The 27,341-nt window shown below is 37.5% G+C and overlaps 5 protein-coding genes across 7 annotated transcripts in view; 4 read left to right on the top strand and 1 right to left on the bottom strand.

The window, feature by feature from the left end:
• LOC117288463 (bifunctional purine biosynthesis protein PURH-like) overlaps window positions 1-6,537 on the bottom strand; it is a 34,132-nt gene extending 27,595 nt beyond the window's left edge. Inside the window, exon 1 of one of the 2 annotated variants that reach the window (XM_033769340.1) lies at window positions 6,258-6,537. In XM_033769340.1, coding sequence (XP_033625231.1) covers window positions 6,258-6,359 — 102 coding nt within the window. In that variant the 5' untranslated portion in view covers window positions 6,360-6,537. The remainder of the gene's footprint in view (window positions 1-6,257) is intronic. The other variant, XM_033769341.1, reaches the window with a different exon arrangement.
• LOC117288462 lies at window positions 1,234-4,044 on the top strand. The gene is made up of 2 exons (XM_033769339.1): window positions 1,234-1,903; window positions 2,354-4,044. Exon 2 carries the CDS (start codon window positions 2,367-2,369, stop codon window positions 3,618-3,620), a length of 1,254 nt encoding a protein of 417 aa, XP_033625230.1. The 5' UTR covers window positions 1,234-1,903; window positions 2,354-2,366; the 3' UTR covers window positions 3,621-4,044.
• On the top strand, window positions 6,322-8,451 carry LOC117288465. The gene is made up of 2 exons (XM_033769342.1): window positions 6,322-6,410; window positions 7,507-8,451. Exon 2 carries the CDS (start codon window positions 7,519-7,521, stop codon window positions 8,245-8,247), a length of 729 nt encoding a protein of 242 aa, XP_033625233.1. The 5' UTR covers window positions 6,322-6,410; window positions 7,507-7,518; the 3' UTR covers window positions 8,248-8,451.
• A 1,958-nt stretch (window positions 8,452-10,409) lies between these two features.
• On the top strand, window positions 10,410-16,245 carry LOC117288461. Of its 2 annotated transcripts, none has more exons than XM_033769338.1 (2): window positions 10,410-10,548; window positions 14,599-16,245. In XM_033769338.1, exon 2 carries the CDS (start codon window positions 14,609-14,611, stop codon window positions 15,578-15,580), a length of 972 nt encoding a protein of 323 aa, XP_033625229.1. In that variant the 5' UTR covers window positions 10,410-10,548; window positions 14,599-14,608; the 3' UTR covers window positions 15,581-16,245. The 2 variants fall into 2 exon arrangements, with proteins under 2 accessions (XP_033625229.1, XP_033625228.1); XM_033769337.1 differs by lacking the exon at window positions 10,410-10,548 and adding an exon at window positions 12,968-13,120.
• Window positions 16,246-19,500: 3,255 nt separating this feature from the next.
• LOC117288460 lies at window positions 19,501-25,547 on the top strand. The gene is made up of 2 exons (XM_033769336.1): window positions 19,501-19,634; window positions 24,069-25,547. The coding sequence occupies exon 2, from the start codon at window positions 24,082-24,084 to the stop codon at window positions 24,874-24,876; it is 795 nt and encodes a 264-aa protein (XP_033625227.1). The 5' UTR covers window positions 19,501-19,634; window positions 24,069-24,081; the 3' UTR covers window positions 24,877-25,547.
• The last annotated feature ends 1,794 nt before the right edge of the window (window positions 25,548-27,341 follow it).

The raw sequence follows: 27,341 nt of genomic DNA, 5'->3' as shown, positions 1-27,341 counted from the left end.
GACAAAAACAATACCTGTTTCGACAGTGGGTCGGAACAGCTAAAAATAGGAATAATAATAACTAGTTTGTATATATAGCGCTTCAACAAGGAGCCCGCCTAAAGTGCTCCCTTGTTTGTTAAGACAGGTTTTTGAATTATGAGACCACCGGTTTATAAGGTGGTGCAGTATTATGGATTATTACGCGGTATATTATTTTATTTATCAAATATTTTCAGTAGTACATTATTATGATTATGTGCAATTGACTCCAAGAGGATAATAAAATACCAAGTTAGAAGAAAAACTATTCACTGAGCAAAGAATCATTCCATAAAAGGTACTTTCTTTATTACAGATAACAATTTTTTTTTTCATTTCCCTGTTGAGTATGTCATCCACATCGGTGGAATTCCCCGCTGCCATGCAATCATGTACAATCTGAAATGGGGACTTGACGCATAACAGAAACATAACATTTATTTTGTATGGCCATACAGCTTTGTAGGCAACAATGTCAACCGCATTTTTACAAATGTAAAGAAAAAGGAATACAAAAAATCGTTCCCTGTTTATTTTACGTCCGCGCTATAGAAACATGAGCCCTGGAGAAGTCATGCCAAATGTGAAGATTTTTGGCACTGTCTTACAAATTGTTTTTTTCTCGCTTAATTTGTTTCCAATAAATTAAAATAAATACTTATTCCATGATGGCAGTTACAAAAAGATAGAATGATTGACAGTAACATGTAGGTACCAACAATGGATTTCCAAAAAAAAATATATAAAAATTAATCAATGGACATAAAAATATCCTACAAACACTACTATGAAAACACAGCATTCTATTTTTATTGCAAACATATATTGTTTTTATTGTAAAATGTTTCTACTGTAATTTTTGGGTAAATTCAATTGTAATTTTGCCCATGGCAACCAAATTGAATGATGTTTTTAATAAACTTGGCCGAGCGGTTAAGAGCACCGAATTCAAGCTCTGCTGATTCTGTTCAGCAGTGTGTGGGTTCGAATCCCGGTCGTGACACTGAGCAAAACACTTAACCATTATTGCTTCTCTCGACCCAGGGGTAAATGGGGACCTGTGAGGGCAGAGATGGTTCTTGTGATTGATTTAGCCGAGTAGCACATTTGTTGCACGAGGCTGTATACTCCCCAGGGAGCTGAGATGGTTTAAGGAGTGAACTAAGGCCCAGTGACCAGGGGTAATAATTTGAAGCGCTTTGAGACACCCATTCGGGAGTGAAAAAGCGCTATATAAACTCAAATATTATTATAAACTATGAATAATTAAAAAAACAATAATAGTCTTGGCATTTATTTGCGATGAGTTTCAAACTGTTTTCAGATTTTTTTTTTTTTAAATGTTCTTGATCCGTGAGTATTTTGGGGGTTGTCTCGTAATCTTTTGTATACACCTTTTGTACATTATTCTCTCTATTGTCTTTCTTTCAGTGGCTTATTGTATATACTTTTTGTTAATTGTATAAAATTAATTGTATTACGTTAATTCATAAATAAACAAAATTATTTAATAGTTACTGTTTTTTTGGTGTGACATGGTCGATAAAAACACAGCACTTGAAGCTGATACAAATAAACCAACTCAATGTGTACTGTCTGTTGTGATTGTTTGTGTCTGCGGAGAATAATTTAAAATGTGAACAAGTTAGTTTGGGGATTTCCCTCAATGGCTTTGCAATACCACTTTTTGTCACCGTTACTCTGGTAACAGTGACATATTAAGATCAAAGTCCAGAAAATGCTTAACAAATGACCGAGTTGCCCAACATTGTTTCCAGTGTACGCCTCAGATTTATTGAAAGTGCAGATTTATTGAAAGCACAATTACAGATCTCATTAAAGATCTCACAGACCAACTGGACATTCAAGACAACAAACTACTGTGAGTATATTTTTTCACATTTTGTTCGATGTGTAGGCCCATGGGTTAAAATGAAGACAAAACTGGGCTTATATAAAGGGTTTTGGTACTTTTTGTAGGACACATCACATTATGCACAGATTTACAATAAACTTACCCTCCTGAAAACATGGCCCTGTGATTTTCTCAAAAACTTGACCAATGAAGCTGAAACGTCTTCAGGTAAATTATATTACATACATCTTCATTCACAGTGAGTAAGGATTCAGGTCATGGCCAAAAACCAAAAGTATAAAAAAGGGGCCAGAATCATTGCTGAAAAAAGATCAACAGTCACAGATTTGTAGTGAACTTTTGGAAACAGTTCCCTCAGTCAACAAACTAGAGCTCAAATTATTTTTTAGAGAACATCTTAAACAAAACCACTGGAGCTAATCTGACAATTATTTATGCTTTCTGTACTTGTTACAGGAATTACACCAGCATGGCAAGAAGCAGTCCGTACAGTTGTGGATATGACATTGAAATCATGATCAGAACGGGCGTATGGGATTGGCGTCATAGGACATCAAAGCGATATAGATGGCCACGGGAGGCCATTCTTTTAGTTCAAAGTGACAGACTGAACAAGATTTACCACAGCACTCCGAAATCAATGCCCATTGGAGGAGCACAACACGCAGAGTGTGCATTCCTGGAAGACCTTGAGTCAGCAGATCAGTCTTTATCATTGGACGACCTGATTTCCCAGATCCTGAGCTTGTCCCAGCAGATGACTAAATACGAACTGTACATCAACTACTCGCCATGTGTTGATTGTGCTGACCGGATCATACAGTTCATCAATAACCATCCTTCTGTTGAATTTCACATCCACTATGCCATGACCTACCAGGATGGTGGCGGTCTCAGAAAATTAAAGAATCAAGACAGGATTACCTTGGCAACCATGAATGATTACAATTGGCATGCTGTGGTATTATCATTTCTGGACATTCACATACACAAACTGCTAAAGTTGAAACAAAAGTTTCAGGATAATTCTGGGTACAAGTCATTACAGATAACAGTTGAAGACTTGGGCATTGAAAGCTCCCCTGGATGGATTATATGGAGAGAGAAATCAGACAAGAATGAAAAAAAAAACCTTCAAACAATCAATGAGGAAGTTTGTGACCTCAAGGAAGGCTGTAACGATGAGAAAAAATATAAGGAGTGTTATGATGAATGGGAAGGTTATGATGAGGAAGGTTGTGACGGGGAGGAAGGTTGTGACGGGAAGGGCAAATGTGACGACGAAGAAAATTGTGACGATGAGGAAAGTTGTGACGATGAGGAAGGGTATTACGATGATGAGGAAGGTTATGATGATTGGGACTATTACAATTGTTGGGAAGATTCTGATGGGGAAGGTTGTGACAGGGAGGACAGCTGTGACAAGGAGGAAAATTGTGATGGGGAGGAAAGTTGTGACGATGAGGAAGGGTATTACGATGATGAGGGAGGTTATGATGATTGGGAAAGTGATGTTCGCTTCAGGAGAGGTCATCGGCCATATGGGGTTGCCGTTGGCCAGTATGGGAGAGCTTATCGCCCATATAAGGTTGGTTATAGACACTATGGGAGAGGTTATCGACAATACGGGAGTGGTTACGGCTACTATGAGGGGGGTTATGATTACTTAGAGAAAGGTTACGGCGCCGAAGAAGGTTATGATGATGTAGGTTTTGATGATTAAGATATGATGAGACAGGTTACCCACCGTATGGGGTGGTCTTTGGCCGCTATGGGAGAGGTTATATCAATCAAACATATAAATGATAAAGAGTGATAACTGAAAGAAAAGTTTCAGGATAATTCTAGTAACAAGTCACTTGGAAATGAAAGCTCTCCTACATGTATCGTAATTTCCTGGGTATAAGGCGCTTGTATTTATACGCAGTATATCCAATAAAGAAGGTAATCAGACAAAACTGAAAAACACAAAATAAATAAATAAATCTAGGAGAAAGTTTGTGACATTAGTGAAAGTAAAGGCCACTGTGGGGTTGGTTACATGGTCGAAATGAGGGAGATTTTAAATGATTTAGAGGAAAGTTATGATGATGAGTAAGGATGGACATTATTGGTAATTATTCAAAATAATTATTAGCACAAAACCTTACTTGGCAACAAGTAATGGGGAGCTGTTGTTAGTTAAAAACATTGTGAGAAACGGCTCCCTCTGAAGTAAACGTAGTTTTCGAGAAAGAACTAATTTTCCATGAATTTGATTTAGAGACATCAGAATTAGATTTTACGGTCTCGAAATCAAGCATCTGATAGCATACAACTTTGTGGGACAAGGGTGATTTTTCTTTCATTATCACCCCTTTGTTTACGTCTATTTTTGTTAAGTCTCATTATTTTTTTTAAGTGCTGGTTAATTGTTTGTTGTTTGGATTGTTTGTAATACTTGCTCATTAGCTAATTGTGTGTTTTAACTGTTTTACCTTTAGCTCTTTCTAAAGAAATGTTTATACTGTACATGATCTAGTGCAATTCAACTATATCGGTTGTCATACTGTTCAACCACTATCCATCCAGGCATTTTAACAAGTTTCGCTGGTTCCCATGATCATGATAGTCAAGAGTGCACGCTCACTGTTGTTAACCAGTGAACGGAGCTGAAATAATATTATCAATAACAATGGCTACTTCTACTAGTGGTACGAGATTCGCTTCGGTTTCCGATGAGGATTTTGAAGAACTTTTGAAGAACAAAGACGCAGAAAACACCTTGAAGGCTACAAAACAAGCAGTACATGTTCTGAGAGCTTACCTGACGGGAAAAATCTTCCAACGAAATTTGAAAGAGTAGGTCAAAAAAAAAAAGGCTTACGCTTGCGAGCTAGTGTTTAGAGAAAAACATAATAATAAAATTGAATTTGAAAATCTGGAATCAGGTGAACCAAAGTAGTGTTGCTTTGATCAAGTCCTCAGCCTGACATAAATAATAATAATAATATTAGATGGCTTTTTCGGGGTATACAAAAATATACTGCACTCGCTATGACAATATTGCACTCGTCTTCGACTCGTGCAATATTGTCATAGCTCATGCAATGTATTCTTGTATCCCCCTCAAAGCCATCCAATATTGTATAAATATATCTCGCAACTTTGACAACTAATTGAGCTTAAATTTTTACAGGTTTGTTATTATATGCATATTTTGAGATACACCAAGTGAGAAGACTGGTCTTTGACAATTACCAAAGGTGTCCAGTGCCTTTAACGAGGAAGATATGACAAGGAGGAATATGACTAAAACGTACTCCTCAGTTATGTTAATGACTATGTTTATGAGCTGAGGTTTATACAACAAAACTCTTGATATTAATTAATGACAATAATAACAAACAGCACTTATAGCGCACACACGCATACATTGTAGGTCCGAAGTGCTTTCCAAAAAGAGAGTAGTTATTGATTATTTAAAAAAGTGTTTACAGTTTATAAGGTGGTGCAGTACATTGTGGTTTGTTACGGGAATATGCGGTATATTTTTATGGCATGCAATTAATTCCTAGAGGATATTATCAAATACCAAGTTAGAAGAAAAACTATTTACTGACTGAGCAAAGAATCATTCAATAAAAAGTATAACAGATAACAATTTTTTTTTCTTCATTTCCCAGTTGAGTGTGTCACATCGGTGGAATTCCCCGCAGTATTATTCAAATACGAGATCTTTTAAAGGGAGTCTGTACTTCCAGGAATGTGTGAGGATCAGATGTTAAAAAAAAAAACTGAAACGTGAGGGATAAGCATGAAAGCTTGCGAGCGCAACATCTCGGGAGCGCCAAACCTTGCGAGCAGGAAACCCGTTTACTTACGTTTATGTCGGGTTCATAAAAGCCAACTCTGCAATCTGGGACGTTCTAGTATGGTTCTTCTTCAAGTTTATCTTCTCAAAATATATGTTAGCATTAAAACTTACTTGAACGAGCAACGGAGAGCTCTTCATAGTACAATATAGTTCTGAGAAATAGCTACTTAGTTTTTGAGAAAGTCTGAGAGTATTTTCTCATAATAGACAGATTCCCTGAACACTGCACATGTAATGTACATCACAACTCGATTGGGGGAACTCCCTCAAAGATTTCGCAATACAACAGTTGTAAGAAATGAACTAACTTTGATGCTAGCCTCAAAGATTTCGCAATACCACAGTTCTCAGCAATAACGCTTTGATGCTTGCCTCAAAAACTGTGCAATACGTACCACAGTTGTAAGAAATAAACTTGGAAATGAGCTCATCTACTGTCTAGTCTCTGCACATTTTAATTACATGTAGGCCTACAATCCAATTTTAGAAATGTTGTATAAATACCCGTGTTGTCCAGTACTTTTTCCAATGTACGCATATTCCTTGAATGCACTGTCTACAACTTACAAAAAGAGACCGCCTTAGATGCAAGTCCACAAAAAGCATTCACAGGCTTTTCTACACAGATCAACTGAACCACCTAAACATCCATAACTTGTAAGTACATCGTTTCCTCAAATCCTATTTAATACATTGTGCTAGTATTGTTTCCTGTATAACCATGGCAACTCAACAGACTTTCGGTTGAACCAAAGTTGGGGCATGTTACATTTCAGAGTTAATAAACTCCTAGTACTTTGAGGTAGTTAAGTTTTCTATTCTTCTAACCCATAGCCCCCCCCCCCCCAATTTTGTTTTTTGTATATTGCCATCCTCCAAACAAATTCTGATATTATTTTTAAGGATTCCCTTATTTGAATCGATTCAGACAATAATAATTACCCATTGGAAAGTACAACAGTGGCGATTTCGTAGATGAGAACAAGAAGGGATGTGTGGAGTCAGAAATACATGTAAAACATTTGTTAAAGGTCTGACTGGGGGGGGGGGGGGTCTACAAATGAAAGCGAAAAGTTTGTCCAGTTGCCAGATGGCGTCATAAATTGTTTGCCAGTTTCAGCAGGCCTATGGTTGACTGTACAGACATATTCACACAAAAAGAATCCCATGTTTGATATACTGGCTTCTTTTTAACTTAACAGTAAGGAAAACTGTTTCACACACTCATGTGTCGTGTCGTGGACGAGCGATTATAGAGCACCGAATTCAAACTCTCATGTTTCTGATCAGCAGAGTGTGGGTTCGAATCCCCAGCTGTGACACTTGTGTCCTTGGGCAAGACACTTAACCATTGCTTCGTCCTTCGGACGGGACGTAAAGTCGTTGGTCCCCTGTGTTGTGCAGCGCATGCTATCGAAAAGAGAAGGGGTTCGCCCCAGTGTTCCTGGCTGTGGCTGCTGTACATGTATGCGCCGTAGCACCTTGTAAACCCATAATAAGGTGCTACATAATTGGGTCTCAGAATTCATCACTGCAATAACCTATCTTTGTGAAAGTTTGTATACTCAGCGTTTAGTACGTGCGCTATAAGACTTTGATATTTATTTTTATTATGTTGACGCTCTAGGTAAATATGTGTTGCTAAACCTCTCTTATAGTTTATTTTGATGTGAAGCGTGAATGTTCAATTCGTAAAACACCAACAACAACTGACATCAAGAATCTTTTTTTTTTTTTTTTTTTTTTTTTACAGTATCCAACAAGCATGGCAACCAACGCGCCTCGCAGTTGTGAAGATGACATTGAAATCATGATCAGAACGGGCGTACAGGATCCACGCCGCAAGACATCCAAGCGGTATAAATGGCCGCATGAAGCCATTCTCGTCGTTCAAAGTGACAGAACGGAAAGGATTTTTCACAGCAGAAGAAAAACGAAAAAATCCCCGTCACAACATGCCGAGTGTGCTTTCCTAGATGACCTCGAGTGTGCAGACTGGTCTTTATCATTTGAAGACAACTTTTCCAGGATGTGCATGCCCCAGAAGATGACTGAATACGACCTCTTCATCAACTATTCGCCATGTGTTGATTGTGCTGACCGGATCATAAGATTCATAAACAACCACCCTTCTGTTGCATTTCACATCCACTATGCCATGACCTACAAGGGTGGAGACGGCATCCGAATGTTAATAAACCGAGACCGCATTGCCTTGGCAACCATGACTGGTGACACATGGAAGGCTGTGTTAACATCAATTCTAAAATTTCACAGAAAAAAATCAAAGAAAACACTTCTTCGGTGCAAGTCGGGATACGAGTCATTAGCGATCGCAGTCGCTTACTTGGGTATTGAAACATCTCCTGGATGGATACGAATGAGAGAGAAATCGGACGAGACTGAAGAAGAAGTACTTGAACAAATCTATGAAGACAATGAAAAGTTTATAATGATGCTAAAGATGTTCAAGGCTATTTGTGGAAGGACTTAGCAAAAGGGGAAGGTCGCATCCACAAAGTATGTACATGTAAGGTGTCATAGCTGGGTGGTTAAAGATCATTGAATTCAAGTGTGGGTTCCAATCCCAGCCATGGCACTTGTGTCCTTGAGCATTGGACTGTCCAAACTTGATGTAGCTCAATCCAAGACTCTTAAACCAAAGTCTAAGAATGGTGCTTTTCTTCGCGACAACTGCGTCGGGTGTGGGGGGTGGGGGGGGGGGGGTGAACAGTTAATATCCAAACAGGTTTTGTGTTAAAGGGGGTTTTATAAAAGGGGATTTTCAATGTATAGATGTATTCCTATAATAATTTATTTTGTGATTGCCATTTTGCCATTTTACCAGATGAGTATTTCTATTTTTGTAATTTTATCTGGACCTACTGCGTCGGGTGGTGGGGGGGGGGGGGGGGGGGGGGGGGGATGAACAGTTAATATCCAAACAGGTTTTGTGTTAGAGGGGGTTTTATAAAAGGGGATTTTCAATGTATAGAAGTATTCCTATAATAATTTATTTTGTGATTGCCATTTTGCCATTTTACCAGAAAAGTTTTTCTATTTTTGTAATTTTATCTGGACATGTACTGTATATCTGTAGGCCTACATGTACCAACCATTTTTTAATAATTGCTCTTATATATCTTGAATCTACATTTTTTAACTAACAATTCTTTATCTTGTTCTGCCAGTTTTTTGTTTTTTTAACTAAAAATGAATGAATGAATGAACGTAGTACAGGTCAGTGCTTGGTACAATTTGTTTGCAGTAATTAATGTAGCAGAAACCGCGACGAAAAGGTACAAACCTACGAAAATGCAAGTTTTCAAAGATTTTGCCACTTTTTGTAGATCATGTTTGTGCCCCTGACATGGATCCCTACTCACTCGGAACTTTCACAGGTTTGTTATTTTATATGCATATATGTTGGGATACACCAAGTGGGAATATTGGTCTTTGACAATTTTGAAGGTGTCCAGTGCCTTTAAATATACACTGGACACTATTGGTAATTGTTAAAGACCACACTTTGTGATACATCTAAACATAATGCATACAAACCAGTGATCTTTTCAGGTAACAAACCTTGTTTCAACTGTATAAAGTGCATTGTTTAAAAATATGTTTTTCTAGTTATTTATTACTTTACCTAAATTAATGTGTACACTGCATTGTTTATTTTTTTAAATTTCCACTGTATTTAATGTTTCAGCAAAAGGATAATTAAAAACTATAATTAAAGAGTTGTTTATTGTTGCTAATATTTGAATTAGTTGTGATGTTAATTTGTTGAGAAAATAGAACTAGCTGTTGCAAACAACTTACCAACCAATTGGACCGAGAGTATAAATGCAAAAAATAGTTATGGCCTGACGTTTCGACCCTAGCAGAGTCTTTCTCGAAGGCTAAATGACAACACAACAAACATGAACAGGTAACTAAGTGAAACATAAGCAGTGAAGTGGAAATACATGAATGGGGTTAGAAAGCATACAGAAAAAAGCAGGGGGTAAACAATGAATAGGGGGACAAAAAGGGGGGGTGAAGGGAAGGGACTGGCTTGACCACAATTTGTCGTTATATTTGTTGTTAATTTGTTGTTATATCCTTAACTGATCCGTAGAAATATATATATTTTTTAAATAAAATTTTGCTGCCATGTTACACTGAAAGGACTCTGTATATATACAGAGTCCTTTCAGTGTAACATGGCAGCAGTCACACAGCGGTAACATGGCGCGGTCACACACAACCAACGTTCCGATTATGCACGGCAAAAACTGTACACGCTTGTAATGAACGAACGCTAGCGGGCGCTCTGTTTCTCTGATTTAGATCTCACCATGGTCTTGGTTATTTGCAACGACGGGTCTTAACTTTTTTATTGTTTTTCGGCAAATCTCCCCCGACTTTCCGGTGGAGCCAATCAGAGGCTGCGTTGCGGTGGCTCATGAATAATAATCAGTGTTGTGCATGCAGTGTACGATGCATGCAGTAAGTGCGTTGCATGACTTTTGCTATACTCTGCATGTGTGTGTGTGAGTATACGTTTTTATGACAGCTAGGGGGAAAAAGTCAGTTTGGGGATTTCCCATGGTGGCTTTGCAATACCAAAAAGTTCCAGAAATGCTAAATAAATATCTAAGTTGCCCAACTTTGTTTTCAGTTTACACCTTAGATTTATTGAAAGTGCTGTCACACTAAGGGACTGTCCTTGCCAGGATCTCAAAAGGCAAAAACCTGTGCCGTCTAAGACCAACTAGACTTTCAAAACAACCAACAACTGTCAGTGACTGTTAGTATTTATTATCACATTTGGTTCAATGTGTATGGGTTAAAATGAAGACAAAACTGTGTTTTCCTTGTAAAGGGTTTGGGTACTTTTTGTAGGATACAACATCACATTATCCACAGATTTACAATAAACTTACTCTCCTGAAAACATGGCTCTGTGATTTTCTCAAAAACTTGACGACTAATGAAACTGAAACGGCTACAGGTATTATACTACATACACTGTACTTGTGCATCTTCATTCACAGTGAGCAAGGATTCATGCCATGGAAAAAAAAGTATCCAAAAAAGGGAGCACAATCATTGTGGAAAAAGGTTTACAGTCACAGATTTGTAGTGAACTTTTGGAAACAGTAGCCTTAGTAAAAAAAAAATTGCTCAATTATTTTTTTTAAAGAACATTTTAAACAGGTGCCATTCATAATAGTCAATGAAAACAAAAATTGATATTTTTTCGAAATTGTGGGTGGGTGGGTCAAAAGAAATAACTGAAAATCGAAATTCTTTTTTTTTTTTTTCACAACATGGTAAAAACAAAAAGGAAATAAAATACCATGCTGGTCCAGATCATCGTCTGGCTCAAAGCAGGTCTGTTCGCCGTCACTGAACAATTAAAAATGGGTCATGTAAGGGTCTTAAGGGACATATCAAACTAAAAACTATCAAACTAAAAACTATCAAACTAAAAACTATCAAACTAAAAACTATCAAACTAAAAACTATCAAACTAAAAACTATCAAACTAAAAACTATCAAACTAAAAACTATCAAACTAAAAACTATCAAACTAAAAACTATCAAACTAAAAACTATCAAACTAAAAACTATCAAACTAAAAACTATCAAACTAAAAACTATCAAACTAAAAACTATCAAACTAAAAACTATCAAACTAAAAACTATCAAACTAAAAACTATCAAACTAAAAACTATCAAACTAAAAACTATCAAACTAAAAACTATCAAACTAAAAACTGTTGTACAAAGTTTTATGTGCTTGCCAATTTCATTTTGATTGTACCTACAAAGTTGTTGCCAGGAACAACTATTAACTACTGATGTTGGAGTCCTTTTGTACAAAGTTTTAGTGCTTGCCAATTTCATTTTGATTGTACCTACCTACAAAGTTGTTGCCAGAAACAACTATAAACTACTGATGTTGGAGTCCTTTTGTACAAAGTTTTAGTGCTTGCCAATTTCATTTTGATTGTACCTACAAAGTTGTTGCCAGGAACAACTATAAACTACTGATGTTGGAGTCCTTTTGTACAAAGTTTTAGTGCTTGCCAATTTCATTTTGATTGTACCTACAAAGTTGTTGCCAGGAACAACTATAAACTACTGATGTTGGAGTCCTTTTGTACAAAGTTTTAGTGCTTGCCAATTTCATTTTGATTGTACCTACCTACAAAGTTGTTGCCAGGAACAACTATAAACTACTGATGTTGGAGTCCTTTTGTACAAAGTTTTAGTGCTTGCCAATTTCATTTTGATTGTACCTACAAAGTTGTTGCCAAGAACAACTATAAACTACTGATGTTGGAGTCCTTTTGTACAAAGTTTTAGTGCTTGCCAATTTCATTTTGATTGTACCTACAAACAATTTCGAAAACAAATCGAAATTTTTAAACATTGACTATTATGAATGGCCCCTAAGTCGACTATTTGTTTTCGTTTATTTTGTGTTTAGTTACCATTTGGTCATAAAGTGAGATGTTTTCTCCCCTGTAAATGTGTTTAGAGAATTGTTTAGAAAATCTAGCCATTCGTTCCTCTTTTGAGCAACTACATTTTTACCATTATTTTTACCATTATTGGTGGCACACCTTCCCAGCAAAGGCCCATTAAAATGAAAAGTATAAATAAACACTGAAGTACTAGTGCCTCAGAAAGCCAGCATAAAACAACCCATGTTGTAGCCTTGTTCAATGCGCTACAGCCAGCCGCGACCTGCAAAATCCCAGTCCCCATCACTGAATTCCGCCAGCGCACCCCCATACATAACACAGTGCATATAATACGTGTACAGCGTATGTACACACCCATACTCTGTACATACACATTACCATCTGCATGGTACACGTACGGTACATGAGTATTTCTAAGTAGCGCCTTGATGGTTCTGTAACTGCCAAAATTTAGGGCGGAGCTCATTATGCTAATGTTTACTAACATCCCGGTCTCATTGGTTGTTGGTTGACCTATAAACTCTCGCTGCGATGTCAATCACAACGTTCTGCAAGCAGTATGTTGACATTGAATACCCACTATAAGTCATGTGACACCTGCCCTCTCAAGCACTTGGTGAACCGTTCCCTCAGTAGTTCTGTAACACCGCACTTTCTATTGTCCACAATCTATGCACCAGTGATTTGTGAAAGAAAGTTCCAGAAATGCTGAATACATAAATACCCGAGTTGCACAACACTGTTTTCAGTGTACGCCTCAGGTTTATTGAAAGTACTGTCCGCAATTACACTAACGGACTGTCCTTAAAAAGATCTCAAAAGGCAAAAATCTATGCCGTCTAAGACCAACTGGACTTTCAAAACAACCAACAACTGTCAGTGACTGTAAGTATATATTATCACATTATTGGTTCAATGTGTATGGGTTAAAATGAAGACAAAACTGTGTTTTCCTTGAAGGATACAAAATCACATTATCCACAGATTTACAATAAACTTACTCTCCTGAAAACATGGCTCCTTGATTTTCTCAAAAACTTGACGACTAATGAAGCTGAAACTGCTACAGGTAAATACTACATAACATACTTGTGCATCTTTATTCACAGTGAGTAAGGATTCATGTCATGGCAACAAAAAGTATCAAAAAAGGGAGCAGAATCATTGTTGAAAAAGGTCTACAGTCACAGATTTGTAGTGAACTTTTGGAAACAGTAGCCTTAGTTGTTAGTAAAAAAAAACTTGCTCAATTATTTTTTCAAAGAACATCTTAAACAAAATCACTGGAGCTAAGTCGACTATTTGTTTTTGTATATTTTGTGCTTAGTTACCATTTGGTCGTGAAGTGCGATGTGTTCTCCCCTGTAAATGTGTTGGAACTGTTTAAAAAATCTAGCCATTTGTTCCTCTTTTTAGCTACTGTTTTTTTACCGTCATTGGTGGCACCCTACACGGTTCCCAGCAAAGGCCCATTTAAATGAAAAGTATAAATAAACACTGAAGTACTAGTGCCTCAGAAAGCCAGCACAAAAGGACTTGTGACGTGTTTTCTGAGGTGGATGAAGATTAAATGGTGTTTGAAGCTTTGCATGGTGTGGAGAATAATAGTAACTATAAATATAAATAATTAATAGTAAACTTGCGGGTACAAGCAGGGTGGATATGTGCGCATTACGAGTCTTATTATTATTATTTGTTATTACAACCATGGGTAAAAACTCTTTTGATGGAGTGTTGGCTCTGAAAAGAGCCGGTTTGGTCTCGACGTTTCGAACAGTATACTCTGCTCTTCTCCTGAAGACGAGCAAAGTATACTGTTAGAAACGTTGAGACCAAACCAGCTCTTTTCAGAGATATTTATATTTATAGTTACTATCAAGGATGAAGATTGTTTATCTTTGTTACTATATTTTCCATTGCTTTGTTTAGTTCAAGTCCAAAGGTTGACGTCAAAGTGATGTTTTCATTCCTTTGCGACTCTGGGACTTTTCATGAGACTCAAAATTTTTGCCCAAAATAACACTGATGAAAATGATTTTTTTTTTTACATTATGCAACCATTTTTATTGGGTTTAGTCAATTGTATGAAGTCATTACACACCCATTAACCTTTCTATAAAGAGCTGGGTTTTATTTGTTTGTTTTTTTAAGCTAAAACAAAATTTCTGAAATATTTGCAACTACGAGAGGGGAGTGTTATGACTGTGAAGAAGGGAAACTTAAGTTAAAGATAAGTGAATGAAATAGTTTTATTGTGAAGTATGACTAACGAATTACACTAACAGCATACAATCTCAAGCAGGTAGTTCTAAAATATTGCTCTCAACATTGAAACTTTGGCATTCTTTCTGTTCTTATTACAGGAATTATACCATGGCAAGAAGCAGTCCGCACAGTTGTGAAGATGACATTGAAATCATGATCAGAACGGGCGTACGGGATTGGCGTCATGTGGAATCAGATCGATATAAATGGCCACAGGAGGCCATTCTTGTAGTTCAAAGTAACAGACTGAACGAGATTAACCACAGCAAACCAAAGCACATAAACGGAAGAGCACAACATGTCGAGTGTGCATTCCTAGATGAAATAGAGTCAGCCGATCAATCTTTATCACTTGAAGACTACTTTTCCAAGATGCGCATGCGCCAGCAGAAAACCGAATACGACCTCTACATCAACTACTCGCCATGTGTTGATTGTGCTGACCGGATCATAGAATTCATAAACAACCATCCTTTGGTTATATTTAACATCCACTATGCCATGACCTACAAGGATGGAGACGGCCTCCGAAAGTTAAAGTATCAAGAGGGGATTACCTTGTCAACCATGAGTGATAGCAATTGGAAGTCTGTGACAACATCATTACTGGACATTCACATACAAAAAATGCAAAAATTGCAGGAAGAGGTTCGATCTAAGCCAGGATATGAGTCATTGAATACGGCACTCAAATACTTGGACATTGAAAGATTTCCTAAATGGATAACCATGAGAAAGGAAGCAGACGAGGTGCATGATCAAATACTTCATGATATCTTTGAAGAAGAAGAATATTTTGAGGAATACTGGCCTGAAGAATATTTTGAGGAATACTGGCCTGAAGAATATTTTGAGGAATACTGGCCTGAAGAATATTTTGAGGAATACTGGCCTGAAGAATATTTTGAGGAATACTGGCCTGAAGAATATTTTGAGGAATACTGGCCTGAAGAAGTGAGCGAGGACGAAGACGAGGTTCAGGATGAAATACTTGATGATACCCTAAAACTAACACCTTTTGAGGAATACTGGCTGGCTAATGGGTCTGGACGATCGAGTTTCGATCTACTATATTCTTAGTATGTACATTGCAACGAGTCAGGCATGACTATCCATCAACCCCAACCCAAACATTTAGCAAGACTTCTAGGCCTTGGTCTGCCGCACCATACACTCAGACACTGTTGGCAAGCGAACCATGGGTAAACCAGACACAACTTCCAAGAGTGAGCCAAATGACAAGCTACTCTTCTAACTATGGGTCTACAGCACCATACACTCAGACACCGTTGGCAAGAGAACCAAGGCCCTGGGTAAACCAGAAACAACTTCCAAGAGGGAGCCAAATGACAAGCTACTCTCCTAACTACGGGTCTACAGCACCATACACTCAGACACCGTTGGCAAGAGAACCAACCTACAAAGCTAAGCCTTGGTGGATGTAAGAAACTCAGAAACAACTTCCATGAGAGAGCCAAATGTCCAGCTACTCTCTTAACTACATAAACAAAATGCAAACAAAACCACTCTTCACCATTTTCCCTATTATACCTATTTACAAATAACCCCTTGTTTATGGTGACATACAAGGAACATTTTGTGCCTCGCACAGCAGACTAGGCCTGGGCACCTCGTGCGACTAGTGTCCTTATCCCAACTATTGATTGATTAGTTGAGTCGCGACTACCGTTTTCCAACTACTCAATGGGCCATATTTTTGACCGCGTGAGGGCGCTCTCAATCACTTCCGGGGGTATATTCATTCATACCCAAAACAGTTTTTAAAGATTGGAACACATTATAACCACAGACACCTAATCCATCACAGACAATAAGACTTTTAAAGGAGCCGTTATAATCCACCTCTAAAGCAAATTGAAACTACGGCGCAACAAAAGTGACAGAACGCCTATTAATTTGTGCAGGGCGAATCGCGTGTACCCCCGGAAGTGATCAAAATACTATTTATAGCGCCCTCGCGCGGTCAAAAATAAGGGGCATTAATTGTGCTGCCACGAATACTACAAAAAAAAGTTGCGACTACAAACAAACTTGTCCTGACTACCCATTTGGTGAACCAATTGTGTCGCTCACGAATATTCAAAACAACATAATTTACTTACAAAAGACAATCAGACATCAGTGACACAATCCCCTTCAATCCTTTCAGCTTGTATTTTACTATATTGTGCCAACGGCAAACATTGCCACAATGCATCTTGAGAATTAAAAATAAGTCGCGACTATTTGTGGTGCGACCAGTCAAGTAGGCCTACAGCAGACTACAAAGGGTATAGATGTTAAATTTGCATCGGGGATAAAGAATATTAACTTTGGTTTTTGCCATACACCGATGTGTGTTAGCACTGTATACTGCCTAACTGCCTCTAGCTACCGGGCAATCTCGGTAGTCTATTATAGTTGGTAAGACACTGCTCTAGAATTGCAAGGGTCGTGGGTTTGAATCCCACCCGAGTAATATGCCTGTGATATTTATTCACAGGACTCGGGAAAGTACTGAGTGTACAGTGCTAACACACGTCAAGGTATGGGTAAAAAAAACAAATTACCATTCCTGGATTTCTTGATGTGATGTGTACATGATTGTACCTTTTTATACTTTTTAAAGTTTTTGCCTTGTTTTATAAATTTCTTATGTATTAGCTTTGTTTTGCTTTTAATAATGTTTAGTGTTTTTTGCCCTTTTAATGTACAGCGCCTTTGAGCGATTTTTTGGATATATGGTGCTGCATAAATGCTGTTTTTATTATTATTATTATATTATTATTATGATATTATAATACTCTGTACATTTCATTTATGTTATAACACCATTTTGCTGTTTACAAATAACTGAAATATTTAATATTTCAATTTTTGTAACTTTACCTACATGTACATGTATACGTCCTACAAACAAGGTTCAACAGTATATTTTGTTAATTTTATGGGCTACATTCTATTCCCAAATTCCACTGCACACCCGATCTGATATAACTCTGTTTTCAAGTTGGATTGGAAGCACTGCAAATCAGTCTACAAATGTCAAGCAAAGAGTGATGTCACAATACAAATGATGGTATTGGCAATTCTGGGTAAAGAGTCTGGACACTTTTTGTAGGACACAAAACACAATGTACACAGATTTACATCAAACTTACTCGGTTTGAAGAAAATTATGGTAGAAAGAGCCCTTTCCTTGAAATATTACTTGCTGAGGTGGTGTAGTTTTTGACAAACGAGTAAAACAAGTTGCTTGTGAAACGTATTTTCATGGCATTGTTTTGACTCATTTCTCAAAAATCACAGCACCTCAGCAAGTAATATTTTCAGGTAAGCTTTCTACTATCACTATCTTCAAATTGTTTAAGTTTAATGTAAATCCGTGGACATTGTGTTTTGTTTTACAAAAAGTACCCAGACCCTTTAAGATGAATCTTAATGCTTTGTGAAAGCCAGCTTATAGGCCATACAAATTATGTCAAATTTTCACAAAACTTCCCAATCCTCCAACCAAACAAACATGTACAACTTATAAATACATATTTGTTACTGTCTGGGGTATTTATAAATTGTATTTTAATTTAGTTTTTTTTTCTGTAATTTTGTAGTTACTATTTAATTCAATAATGTTTGCTTTTATTTGTTGTCAATAATAATAATAATGGTGGTTCAATGTTATGTGTGTATCGTTGAGATTTGCCAAATCCACGAAAACACGATCAAAAATAATGGGAATTATAATCCTCAGCTAATTTCCTGCAGCATTCAAGGATCTGAGTTTCGTGTTTTCAGGGATCAATTCGGGGCTTTCCCTCAGCTGTTTTGCAATACCACCATTCCTTTTGTCCACGGCCTCTCGCACCGTTGATTTTTCACAAGCGAGTTCCAAACTATGCTGACTAAGTTGCCCAACACAGTTATAGTGGTTTTGCAATTACTACATTTTCTACTGTTCACACTCTGCCACCAGTGATTTACAAATTATTATGGATTTAGAAAAGTTGAAATTTACGTGCAACCCAAAAATTAAACTTGATGAATCAAGTAATTTGTAATTTTTAACAATAGATTTGCAGTAAATACATTTCCTTTTAGTTGTTTGTAGAATTTTCAATGGATTCATTTAGGTAACAGCTGGTCTGGCCTATTTTTATATAATTTTCTTGGTGGGTTTAATGTAAATTATACTCTAAGTTTTATTTTCTTTATATATGCTTTTCACTTTGCTGTGTACTCTAAGATTTGTTTTCTTAATGCTTTCCATTTTGCTGTTAAAGGCACTTGACACCTTTGGTATTGTCAAAGACCAGTATTTTCACTTGGTGTATCTAAACTGCATTAAAAAAAAAAACTGTGAAAATTTGGACTCAATTGGATAAAAATAATGTATACACCGCTGATTCTTTTAATATAAGTATTGCCAGTTAAACCTTTCAATGAGTACATGAATTTATCGTTTTAGATTAGTTTCAGAGTTGACACCCCGGAAGTATGTCAAACCTCCATGGTGAAACATACGTTTTAGCAACGGCTGTTTTAAAGTTGTCAAAAGAACTTTGCATTGGTCGAAGTTTTGTAGAAAAATGACGTCGATGTCCATTCCTCACTGATTTGTACTAAGCAATTGACCGTCAGGTTACTGAGATATAATAACAAAAGGGCCCTATGTTGACCTTTTTCATTAGCGTCTGTTCAACAAAATGGAACATTTGGCCGTCCATATACCAACCTACATATCATGCTAGGTATACCACCATTGCGAAGTAAATATCCTTCCCCAATACTAAAACTCAACTCTGGAAATAAACACCAAACATCTCCCTAGTGATCAGGTAACTCACAGTACGTTTCCTGATTTGGAGACAACTTTGCTGGATGATGAATGTTTCCTGATTTATAGGAAGTGTGATGCCAGAACAGGAATTTGGATTCCTGTTTTGGCATTGTACCGCACTGATCATGTATCATTGAAGGTTCCAGATAGGTTGAATAATTAATTAAACGCATCGCACTACACTGTTTTTAGACTACGCCTTAGACGCATTGAAAGTGGTGTCTGCAAATTACACTAAGGGTGTTCTCTAAAGACACAGGCCTAAAGACAACTGGACCTTCGCAACAGCCAAAAACTGTAAGTATCATTATTTATCAAATTTTTTACAAGTAAAATAATGTGTTATAATGAAGACAAAACTGTGTTTTCCTGTGAGTGGAAATGGGAATGAGAGTTAATATTGCTGGGAAAAAAAGGTCTACAGTCAAAGATTTGAAGTGAGTGATTGGAAACAGTATATTCAGAAGAAAAACAAAATGGGAATTTTTTTTTTACGACCAACTTGAACAAAATTTTTCAACTTATTTTTCAACTTATTTATTAAATTATCCCTAATTTTGTGTTTAGTTATTATTTTGGTCATGAGTATGAAGTTCCCCTACTTGTAATTTTGTAAAAAGTTGATCAAAAAACTAGTCCCCCCTTCTTTTTCCAAAATTGACCTTTCTTAAATTCCTTCCTAAATTTTGGGAGTTCTTACAACAAGCAAACATTGATAAATCTAGCCTCATAAAACAAAAGATAGTACTATCCTTTACTTTGACATTTCTCAAAAGCTAAGTAAAAATCGAATAACACCGCGTTTACACTTGATCCTCATACAAGGATCATTGGAGGATCTGATCCCAAAAGGGAGATCAAGCCTTAAGGTGTCGCGTTTACACTTGAGTGTGATCTCGCATTGATATCTCTATGTTGATTGTGCGCGATTTCATCTTCATATTGTTTTGCTCATTGCGACGCGCCATTTCAATTTGGCTGTGCGTGTGGGTGTGTGTGTAGTGTCGTTGTGTTACACACGGTTTGCCAGTTTTCCATTACATGAACAAGCATTTTTATCATTCTTCTCTGGGGTTTTTTCCCCTTTTAAAGATGAAAGATATTTTCCATTTCATATTAGTTTTTCTGCCATTAGTTTTGACCCAACTACAACATCGACATCAACGCAAAATGGCAAGTATTGAGGACGCTTTAAGTGTTTCATTTTGTCTTTGACCTCCTTTGCTGAGTGTCCTCTCACTGTCAATTTTTATCCTGGTCATTATCAAGTTTTTACTAGGCGTTGACCGCCCTTTGATCGCCCTTGCCTGATCTGATCCTCCTTTGATTGCCCTTGTCGGATCAAGTGTAAGCGTGGTGCAATTAGTTAGCTCAAAGGTTTGATGTTTGTTTTCCTACCCGCCACAAAAACCAATAATAATATTAATAAATAAATGAGATAACAAACACTGAGTCTCAACTCCAAGAGTCATGCTCTATTGAAGAGTTTGAACAGTTACAAGATACCATACTATGTAACGTCAAACACTTAAGGTCCACCCTAATGGACAAACAGAACAAGAAACGTATGAATGTCCTGGCTAACCATAAGAAACACACCCATAGACGTTTCCACAGTAAGAGAGCCACCATTGCTCCTCCTACTGTTAGGTTGCCAGAGACCAATACTGTAGTTAACCTGTCTGACATGGTCCTTACTGACCCACAGGTTAAACTCCTCTCAAGGGGTCTTAAGTTTTGCCCCACACCCAGAGAGCCTAACCAACTTCTTTTCCAACAGGACATGGCCCAGTTCAATCGTAGGTTACGCCTACGTGAATACTTTCATGTAGAGCCCTCCATGGATGACGAGTCATCTGTGGAGACCCAACCTATTCCCCGCAACCGCTTCGGGGAAAAGAGTACTTGGGTACCCCCTAAGAACCGAGATGTGGCTCTAGAGACATACATCAATTCGGTTAACTCCGAGGTTCTTAAGGCCCCCAGTACCCCTACTCCCAATAACCTCCCCCAAGATGAGCGTCACGCCCTTACACAACTCTGCCAATCACCAGACATAGTGATTAAACGGGCTGACAAGGGGTCCGCAGTTGTAGTCATGAACACACATGACTACATTGCTGAGGGCCTTAGACAGCTCAGTAACACTGACCATTACATTGAATGTGCTTCTGATCCCACTGAATCTTTCTCCCAAGATATCAGTGATACCCTGGTTAAGATTTATAATGCCAATGATATTGAGAAAGATACATTTAACTATCTCCTCCCACATGACCCCCGTACAGCAAGGTTCTACCTTCTACCTAAGATACACAAGCCCAATAACCCGGGGAGACCTATTGTATCTGGGAATGGTAGCCCCGCAGAGCGCATTTCTGAGTTTGTCGATAGCTTCCTCAAACCCTTAGTCTGCCGTATTCCTTCCTTCATCAAGGATACCAAAGACTTTCTCCACAAACTAGATGAGGTCAAGCACCAAATACCTGACTCTGCTATTTTGGTTACTTTTGATGTTTCATCACTGTATACTAACATACCCCATCATGAAGGCATGAGTGCATGTGTCTCTGCCCTCAATGCTAGTAATCAGTCCCGCCCCTCAGTGAGTCATATTAAGGAACTCATGAGCCACATTCTAATGAAGAATAATTTCACATTTTCTGACAGGCATTTTCTACAGGTACAGGGTACTGCCATGGGTACCAAAATGGCACCCTCATATGCTAACCTATTCATGTCTCAGTTGGAGGACAGACTCCTGTCCTCCGCCCCCAACCGACCACTAGTTTGGTGGAGATTTATTGATGATATTTTCTCCATCTGGTGTGGTGACCAAGATAGCTTGGATGAGTTTATTGACCATATCAACTCATTTCACCCCACCATAAAGTTCACCACCGAACAATCTCTCACCAGTGTGAACTTTCTAGATGTAACAATAACCAAGTCTCCTAATGGCCTTGTCACAGATGTTTACAGTAAACCCACCGACACCCACCAGTACCTTCTCTCCAATAGCTGTCACCCTAGTCACTGTAAGAAGGCAATTGCTTACAGTCAGGCCTTACGTATCAGGCGTATCTGTTCCACAGATACCCTGTACAAGAGGCGCTCATCAGAGCTAAGGAAACACCTAGTATCTAGGGGACACAGCGAACGTAGGGTCCAACTTGCTATCAACAGGGCTCTCAACGTACCTCGTCATACTCTGTTGACTAACACGGGAGCTAAAAAAACTCCTACCAATAGAGTTGCTTTGGTCACCACCTTCCACCCCAAATTACCCAAACTTCCCTCAATTCTCAATAATAACATGCCTATACTTCACTCCTCCAGCAGGTTACACTCAGCAATCACTGAGGTTCCCATGGTTGCATTCCGCCACCCTAAGAACCTTGGTGACATACTAGTCAGGGCCAAAATTCCCCCCGGTACAGTCCAAACACAACCCCCGACAGATATACTGGGCTGTCACAAATGTACCCGTTCCAAATGCAAAACGTGTCTGCACATTAAGCCCTCATGTAAGGTGAAGAGTCATACCACTGGCTCTTCATACAACATCAAGACCGACTCTGAATGCAGCACGTGTAATGTAGTCTATGTCATATCATGTAAGAGATGTGGGCTACAATATGTGGGAGAGACTAAGACCAAACTTAGTCTTCGCTTTGCGAATCATGTCTCTTCCATAAAGACTAAGAAACCGTACCCAGTCTCTATCCACTTCAACAGCCCCAATCATAGTGTCAGTGATGTTGAACTTCTGGTGATTGAAGCTTGCAATGGTGATGACACACACCGCAAGCATAGAGAATCACACTGGATTCACCAACTCAAGACAGTCAAACCCTTTGGACTTAACATAAACACTGGTGATAAATAACTTCTCATTACCCTCCACTTCACTTCTGCCTAAGAACTTATATGTTGTATATATTCTGTACATAAAGTATAAATTAACCTAGTTTAAAGTTGTTTTTATAAATTCATCACTGTAACTATCTGATGTAAGTAACCCCCCCCCCCCTTTTTTCCACAGGTCCCTCATACCTATTTTTAAAATCATCATACCTTTGGTCTTGCTATTCTTATTAATTGACCATTGTTAGTTGCATCATGATGCAACTTGCTCTCTAATCCTACCCTTTCATGTCTCCCTGCATTGTTGTCGAACAATACATTTACCACTTTTATGGTCCAGTAACCCTTCCTTTCATTCTAAACATCCTTTGTCCTCGCCACTTCACTCCTATTGGTTCATAGCCACCAATATTGTTTCTGAAATAGAAACTTTGATTGGCTGGTATTTTCCCGCTTCTTTCTGGATCCTTTCCTTAATCCCTTTCCCCCTATCTTTTTCTATAAATGGATATGTATTTGTTTGTACTTGTTTTATGCCTCTGAAGAAGGTCCGGATTGGATCGAAAGCTAAGGCCATCTACCCTATTCATCATAATAAATAAATAAATACATAAGTAAACAAATGAAAAATATAAATAATAATAAATTAATGTGTTTCGGTAAATGATTTCCAAATAGGGGGAGGGGAGGGGAGTTTAACTACTATAACGAGGGAGGCACAAATTTTAAGAGTTCAGGTAACAAGATGGTCCATTGTGAAGTGTGGTTATTATATCACACACAAACTGCATACAATTTAAAGCAGAATGTTTCTTTAATATTGCAAAAAGAATTAACATGGAAACTTCCTATGTATTTTTACAGAAATTCTATCAGCATGGCAAGCAAATACGAGCCTGACAGTTTTGAACGTGACATTGATCATGTTTTTGATCATGACATTGCTGTCATGATCAGGTCGGGATACTCTCAAGGGAAATGGCCCAAGGACCGGTTTGAATGGCCCAAGGAAACCATTCTCATTGTGCAAAGTCCAGAAGGGACCCCCAAGATGTATTACAACAAACCTAATGAGCTTCATGCTGAGCTTCTTTTCCAAGCTGACCTTAAGGCTGACCTTGAGGCTGACCTTGAGTCTGACCTTGATTCAGCGAATAAGTCACCTGAGTCAGCGAATAAGTCACCTGAGTATACATGTACACTCTACATCAACTACTCCCCGTGTGGTGACTGTGCTGACAAGATCATACAATTCATAGAAAAACATGACAAGGTCGAGTTTAACATTCACTTTGCCAAGACCTTCACAGATAAAACCGGCCGCAACAAGTTAAAGGGTAATGATAGGATTACCTTGTCACCCATGGATAGTTCTGCATGGAAGAAGGTGACACTTTTAATGCTGGACTATTATATTGGAAAAATGCAAAAGTCTAAACCAGGAGAAGACGCAGATGAAAGCTTGGACATTGAAGGCAGTGACATTCAAAAACTAAAAAAAATGGAAAACTTGAAAGAAAAGATTCAAAGTATTGAATCAGGATATGAAGTACTCAAAAAAACAGTTGAAGACTTGGGCATTGACATCAAGCCTGATGACTGGAAAGAACAGAGAGAGAAAGCAGATGAGTATGAAAAACAAGACATTAAGAATTCGGTGAACAAACTCTAGGTGTTCGGTTCCTGGGAGTAAAAGCCTGGTATAAAAAACAAATAATGCACCTTGCTTTGTTCTCAAGATTTGTACTAAATGATCAAAATTGCAAAAATTGTCAAAACATTATGAGGATGTCATCATGACATCATTTTGAGTTCAAGAAGTTAATGTCATCGACTTACAATACACCAAGTTTCACCTCAGTCGAACTTTTGGTTTGGCATACACACAGCTTTGAAAAGTGCACCTTTAAAGCAATACCACGTGACACATGATGACGTCATGAAGCTAAGACTCCACAGATATGTTGCTGTTATGAAGGAGATTATGTTTACCAATTTTGAAACAATTGTCATAAACTCTTTGACACAAACATCTAGTAAAAGTGTATCTTTAGATGTTTTTTTGGTGACGTCATCGGTATTATTTTTTTTAAACCAGACCTTTGGCAGACTTGTATGCTGTGATGGTAAAGCATCAACTGATGTATATTTCAACCTAAAAGCCATTGTCAAGTTTTGATCACTTGCATGATTTGGTACTAATGGAAGAATTTAAGAGTTGTCTTCCAAGTAATATTAGAACACATTTATAAGCAATCATTATTCACACTAAAGGAACACGTTGCCTTGGATCGGTCGAGTTGGTCTTTGAAAAGCGTTTGTAACCGTTTGTTATAAAATGCATATGGGTAGAAAGATGTTGTAAAAGTAGAATACAATGATCCACACAAACATGCCTCAGAATTGCACGGTTTTCCTTTTACCTCGTCAACTAACACGGTCGGCCATTTATGGGAGTCAAATTTTTGACTCCCTTAAATGACCCACCGTGTTAGTTCGCACAGTAAATGGAAAACCACGCAATTTCGAGGCAAATTTGTGTGGATCACTGTATTCTACTTTTAAAACATCTTTCCAACCATATGCATTTTATAAAAAATATTGCCCTCAAATGAGGGGCCACATGCCAGGTGGCCAGATAAACACTTAAACAACATGTATGTGCTGTAGTTGCAATTTTTTTGGAAATTGCTTCACAAGCTTTTTGGTGCAAGGAGCTCATAACATTTGCTTGATGGGTTCTTTTGATTGCTAAATTTGTGACTGCCTTGTCTTTATGTAGGGTACTCCCCCTGTAAGTCAAGTTTTGTTTAATCATTTCCTTTTTATTGATCAAAACTTAATGTAAATTGTTTTTTAAATTATTATTGTACAAATTTAATGCAATCTACATGTTTTACATTTGTGACAGTCTCTCTTTATGTTGAGTTCTCCCAATGTATTTTAATGCGGTTAGTACTTTTTGATAACTATTTATTTCTTTCTAATTGCTCATTGCTTAATGTTAATTGCTTTGAAAATTTGTATTGTACTGATGCAATTTAGCCATTGGCTACAAGTTAGATTTTAATAAACCATAAATAATAATATAGGTTTTCTTGGTCAATTTCGGAAAATGAGCAGCAAATGTAATTTTCATGCGTTCGAATTAAAGCTATTTTCCCTCTCCGGTTTTTACTGCTATTCAAATTCAGAATTCGGTCATTCAATTTTGTTTTGAGGCATTCAAGTTGCTAGCACACTCATTCTTTTTCATGACTAACAATCATCATTCAATTTAGCAAAGCTGGTTCGACTAGAGATTTCGCTGATTTAATCATTTTCAATTTCGTAAAGAGGCAATCAATTTCGCTAAACGAGGATTCAAATAAGTATACGACTAAAGAAATAGAAATAAACAGATCAACTGTAAAAGGTAACTGTTTTGTACCTTCCCTTTTAATTTAAGCGAACCTTACTTTCTTTATTTTATGTTTCCATTAGACTTTACCTGGGGCCCCATAAGGGTTTTTTCTTCTTTATTTTTTCGGGGGGCATTTAATGGTTAACTGACCAAGACCTAATATTTGAATGTGCTTGAATGTTTTTTTTTATATTTATGTTTTTCCAGTTTTTTTTTTTTCTTTTTTTTATTAATATTCACCAACCATTAATCTGTTGGCGTGAAATTGAATGACTAAACACACGCTTCAAAAAAACTCCTGCCAATTTGAGTGCAGCTTTGATGAATTGTTAAATTGAATGATTATTTTGTTAAATCGAATGACGTAAAAGTAAATTTGACTAGTCTTAAAAAGAAATCGAATGACCCTTTTCAGTAGCATTGGATTTCGTGCGAAATAGAATAGGCTGGTGGTTAAATTGGCTGCTCATTTTCCGATATTGACCGAGAAAACCTATAATAATAATAATAATGATAATAATAATAATCTTTCTTCAATCTTTTGGTTTAATGTACTTTTAGTAGCTAGTTGATGGTAAGGCCCTTTTGTTTACATGTAGGTCTAGTCAAATTAGCTGGTTCTCCATCAAAGTACCAAACTGCTTTAAAAAGTTTTATTCTTTCATTAGTCTGTGTTTCTTTAAAGATGTACTTGAACATAAATGGAAACAAATGATCTCTGCAAAAAAAAACAA

Source organism: Asterias rubens, chromosome 3 (assembly GCF_902459465.1).
Source record: "Asterias rubens chromosome 3, eAstRub1.3, whole genome shotgun sequence".
NCBI lineage: Eukaryota > Metazoa > Echinodermata > Asteroidea > Forcipulatida > Asteriidae > Asterias > Asterias rubens.
Note: the sequence above shows the minus strand (reverse complement) of the source record. Positions and strands in the feature narration are given on the sequence as shown.